This window comes from Crocuta crocuta, unplaced genomic scaffold (genome assembly GCF_008692635.1).
Source record: "Crocuta crocuta isolate KB4526 unplaced genomic scaffold, BGI_CrCroc_1.0 scaffold531, whole genome shotgun sequence".
In the NCBI taxonomy this organism is placed as follows: domain Eukaryota; kingdom Metazoa; phylum Chordata; class Mammalia; order Carnivora; family Hyaenidae; genus Crocuta; species Crocuta crocuta.
In genome coordinates this window covers 2,404,812-2,410,399 of record NW_027531997.1, presented here as the reverse complement: position 1 = coordinate 2,410,399, position 5,588 = coordinate 2,404,812, and the positions used below count along the sequence as shown (strand labels likewise).

General features: G+C 38.6%; 1 protein-coding gene across 1 annotated transcript in view; it reads right to left on the bottom strand.

Moving 5' to 3' along the window:
- The window catches only part of LRCH2 (leucine rich repeats and calponin homology domain containing 2), a 60,575-nt gene that overhangs the window by 28,977 nt on the left and 26,010 nt on the right, over positions 1–5,588 (bottom strand). Inside the window, 1 exon segment of the mRNA XM_077775164.1 lies at positions 4,492–4,557. Coding sequence (XP_077631290.1) covers positions 4,492–4,557 — 66 coding nt within the window.

The following is a 5,588-nucleotide window of genomic DNA, read 5'->3' as shown; positions in this document are numbered from 1 at the left end:
TTTCACTTCAAATTATTTGACCACTGAAATAAACTATAATAAAAAAAGCAAAGTATTTTGGGGCTTGTGTTAAAAATATGATAGGGGCACCTAGGTGGGTCAGTCGGTTAAGCGTCCAACTTTGGCTCAGGACACAATCTCGTGGTTCACAAGTTCGAACCCTGCAACAAGCTTTCTGCTGACAGCTCAGAGCCTGGAGCTTGCTTTGGATTCTGTGTCTCCCTCTCTCTCACTCTGTCCCTCTCCTGCTTGTGCTCTGTCTCTCTCTCTCTCTCTTTCTCTCAAAACTAAACATTAAAAAAATTGTTTTAAATAAAGAAATGTGATAAAAGAATTTCAAAATTAATTTGGAAGAACAGATGATCAGGAAAAGTTATATAATAAAAGGGACTTCCCCAGTAGGAAATTACATATATTCTACCAAATTAGAGTAATTAACTACTACTAGAACCAGAATCTATAGATTTTCCAGTGGAAGACAAGTACAGAACCACAAATATAACAACTTTTGGTTTAAAAATATGAACTTTACAATCACCGCAGAAATGATAGGTTAGGTAGTAAATAGTGTTGAGACAACCGGTTAACCAATTATAAAATACACACAGAAAGAGAGAAAGACAGAAGGAGGAGGAGAAGGAGTGGAAAAAAGGAGAGAGGGAGCAAGAGAGGAAAAATAAAACTAGATACCTTACCTCTTATCAAATACCAAAATTAATGACTAAAAGATTTAAATATAAATAAAGATAACATCATGTAAGTATAGGAAAAATATGGGCAGTACAAGTTTTTAAATATTGGAACAGACAGGGTATATGGAAGAAACAATTAAGCTAAATATTGACAAAACACACAAAATGTAGGAATTAGACTTTGCTTCCGGCCAAGATACAATAACAGTGATCAGATGTATACCCTGACTAAAAACACCAGAAGAACAGACAAGATATATAAAATTCTACCTTCTAAGACCCTGAGTACCTGGTAAGGGGGCGGGGAGCCATTTTTTTCCCTTACAGACGGGTAACAAACAAGGCAAACCCCATAGATGCGTCAGGCTGATGCAGAAAGAGAGCTTCCTGGCTTCAGCCCACAGGCGAGGAACCAAAGCACAGCCCAGGGGCTCCCTGAAGGGAGGAAACAGAGCTGGGACCCAGAGTGAAAAAGGCAGATGGGATCAACAGGACAAAGTAATACAGAAAAGAGCAAGGCACAGAGACAAAACTTAAGAGCTCGACAAATTGTCTTCAAATTTTCAAATTCCTCAAGTGTTCAACTGAGTACTGATCACTGATCTTACGTGTGATCACTGATCTTATACTAGGCAAAGTAATGAATCACCAGAAAGATCAGAATAATTCTCAAAGTCACAGAGGACTAGAGTAATACCAGTTCCCACGAGACAGACTGGAAAAGCATATGGTGGTTCATGGAGCATCAGCTGGAGTACTAAGAAAGAATGGATAAAGAGACGAAGTCGGGGAGGCATCCTCTTTTATGTAAGTTGTTCAGGGAACCCTTTGCTGCTGATGAAGTGACATTCGAGCAGAAACCCGACAGCAAAGCAAACGGCTTATATGGTTACCTGGGGGAATCATTCCAGGCAGAGACAAAAAGCCTTGAGGGAGCGGAAAATGCCTGGCATACTGAGATTCAACAAGGAGGCCAGTCTAGCTAGACAAGAACTAACTAACCAGGAAGACAGAGGCAAGAGAGGAAGACAACAGGGAGCCAAATAATATAGAGGTTTCTAAGTCCTTAAAGGACTCTAGTTTTTATTCGGAGTGAGAAGGGAAGTCATTAGGGAATTACTTATAAAGGGTGATGTGATCTGACTTACATTTGAAAGAATACCGATCTGATGCTTTTTGAAAAACAGACTAAAGGAAAGCAAGGGCGGGAGACCTGTTAGGAGGCTACTATGATAAATGAAGTAAGAGAAGGCTACGGCTAGGGCTAGGTGTGGAGGTGGTAAGATGTGATCGGATTCGGGGTATATTTTGAGGGTAGAGTCAAGAAAATTTGCTAATGGATTAGATATGTCATGTGAAAGCAAGTGACAAGTTAAGGCTGACTCTGAGGTTTTCGAGCTGAGTAACTACAAGGATGAGTTGACATTTTCTGAAATGGGAAAACATACAGGAAAAACAAGTTTAAGGGGTACAAGGAGATTAAGAGTATGGCTTTGGAAAGCTGAGTTTCATATTCCTGCTATACATCCAAGTAGAGGTGCTCACTCACACACACACACGCACGCACGCAAATATTCATGCACACAGATGAACAAAGGGCCAAAAGGGGAAAATACCAAAATACCATGACTTGTCACCTCTAGAGAGAGGGATAACAGGTGATATTTATTTATTTTTTCTTTGTGTTTGCTAAATTTTGTAATTTTTCAACAATATAGCTATACTAATCTTATAATCAGGAAAAAATAAAATTTTGTTTTTGAAGAAAAAATTGAGTGTTCTGAAAATGAGGAAAGTGGAAGTAATAGTTCTGTGAAGGAGAGGCCAGGATTAGACATCACAGTTTTGAGGTTTGAGTAACTGGGGCTTTCTCAAGAGAATGTTTGGAACCTGGGGAGGAAGCATAAGACGGGAATGAAAGGAAGTGACAGGGAAAGTGATACCACAAACTTTAAGGAGAGCAAACATGTAAGAAAAACACAATCAGTTTTCAAAAAGGGAGGGACTGGGTTAAATCCAATTACTGAAATTTAAGTAGAGGAATGTTTCTAGCCTGGAGTATAAAAAGTCACCTTAGGGGCGCCTGGGTGGCTCAGTCAGTTAAGCATCCAGTTCTGGATTTCGGCTCAGCTCACCATGTCACAGTTGTGAGATCGAGCCCCCTTTCGGGCTCTGCACTGGCATGGGGACTGCTTGGGATTCTCTCTCCCTCCCTCTCAGTCCCTCCCCAGCTCACTCATGCTCTCTCTAAATAAATAAATAAGTAAACTTATAAAACAGTCATGTTACACTTGAACTCAGAATTCTGAAAGCCTGAGTGACAAAAAGAAGGGCAATCCCAGTAGAGAAACCAGGATATAGAACACAGAGACATGAAACCAAGCTAGAATAAAGAAAAAAAGGACTGTTCCTAATGGCAAAAGGGGCCAGTGCAGAAACTCCCTGCAGTCTCACAGATTAAGTGAAACATTTTCAGCTTTCTCCTGAAAGTTATAAAGAACCAGGAGAAGATAACAAACGGCGGTCACCCAGTAGGCGGGTTTTAGAGCCATCCCTCTTACATCAGTGCAGAAGACAGATTTAAAGGCAGGCAGAGGCGAAGAGAGGAGCTGTGTCTGGTGACTGCTTCAGTGATCCTGGAGGAAGAGGGCGGGGCCTACACCAACACAACCGGGCTAGGAATGGAGAGGTTGTGCTTGGGTGCAAGTACCGTCAAGAAGCTATCATTTTCTGTGACTGACCCGACTGGGAGGGGTGCATAAGAAAGAGAAGTTTCCACTGATTTCAAAGTTGCTGACTTGGGTGACTAAGTAGTGACACATCCATGCAGGCACACCCTATAGAAGAAGTAACTTTGGTGGGGGAAAAGTTCACTTTAGACTGTGAGGTATCCAGGAAAGATATCGGCGGGACATGCGGATCTCAAGGAAGTAAAATGTTCTTGTTACCACATATTAAGATGTGGGGTTCTGGAACCAGACAACCTGGGCTTGAATCTCCACTTACTAGTTGTGTGACCTAGTAAATTATGGTGAGCAATTTGTGTGAGCAAATTATGGTAATTTCTGAGCCTCAGTTTTCTCCCCTACAAAATGGGGTGACAACAGTAACAGTAAGTAACAACTGTTACCACAGTAACTCTGTGATAACTTCACAGAGTTAATATGAGGATTAGGTGAGAAAAGACATCTAACACATCAGAACGGTTTGTATACGACAAGCATTCAAGAACTGTTCATTCTGTATCTCTATACCCGCCCTACCCCCAGCCTTGGACCTTTACACTCCTATAGGAATGACCCAGGCGTTGAGCCTGATGCAAATTTTCAAACTGCCAAAAAGAAAAACTAGAAACTTTCAAAGTCTTCTAGTTCTCTGGAATTCATATATATTAACTTAGACCCTATATTCATACAGAAGAATTTACTGAAACCTACTTGAAATGAAATGAAAAAGAGAACGGTAACAGAGAATAAACATAAGGATGAAGAAACACATTATTCCTGGCAGTAATAGCAATCCAATACATGGTTTGCTGAATTACTAAATGAATAAATGATTCTATCATCAAGACAAAATGCAGGTATGAGCACAAAAAGAGATCAAATAGGCATTTTTGGATTTGATAATATCAGAAGTAAATTTAACTGGTGCTGTAAACACATTCCATCATTAAATTATCTAGTTCCATTAAATTTATTTCATTTACTCAATTAAAGCCCACATACGGGAACATCACTGTTAGAGAATCAAGTTTTGTTACAAAATACTAAATATAAGGACCAAGACATTTATATACCTCTTTTCGCATTCCACAGTTTGTTTTGGCTTGTTTCTTGGGACAGAAGTAGAATGATTAAGAATCCTAGAAGTAAATCAATACATTAATTTCAAAATACATGGAAAGGTATTTTCTTTTTACACACGATAGAAAAGATCTCCATAATAAACTGCATCTGGTCCGTGAAGAGCTCTGCTAGAAAACAACGTTTAAATATTATTTAGATCTAATGCCTAAAAGCACACTGGGTATTACAAGGGAATGAAGCTCACCAACTCTTCCATGCATCTTCTTTTATAAACCCTTTCCTCAGGTTCAGATATCTTCTAACCATGCTATTGCCCTGTATATCTAACTTTTGGCCAATACAGAAGATAAACAGATACGGGTTGTTTAGGTACCATCATGATTGATTTCATTTTCCCAGCACAGCAAATGACACGAGTTATGTTGATGTAACAGATGTACATTTTGCTAAAAGCCAAATAAATCTTAATTCTAAATGCAAAGCCATGTGAAGTTCAATTCCTTAAAAAAAAAACAGCTAAAAAGTTTATTACACTTTTAATATCTAGATGAAATGGTATTTGAAGAAAACAGAAAAGGAAAAGAATGATAAAGCATTGTATGAGAGAACTATTTGTCCATAATTTCATAGAATTCTAAGCATTCATCTCAAAGTCAAAAGTAATGAATTAACATATCTCTTTAGCATAAATCACTAACGTATTTTAAGTTTTTAATATTTCTCTATTTACCATAATGTAACTTCTCAATTTTAAAGTTTAGTCTTATAAAGAATAAAATATGTCCTTTATTCGGAAAGTTTTGGAAGTCAACTATCAAAATGTAGAGGAGAAAATCATTTAAAATTAAAACTACATATTAACTACTAAAATATATCATAAGCTAAGGATAAGTTGGTAACTAGAGAAAGATGGCTGACATAAAGAAACCAATTTCTATGACCCCGGTTCCTCACTAGCTTGGACGTATTAAAGCCTCCCTAGGGGAAGTCACAGTGAGGGGCAAAGGACAAGTAGCACAGGCAAAGCAGTGTAGCTTTGCACCAAAGAATTTCGACATTAATGACCTCTTTATTCCTCTTAGCATGG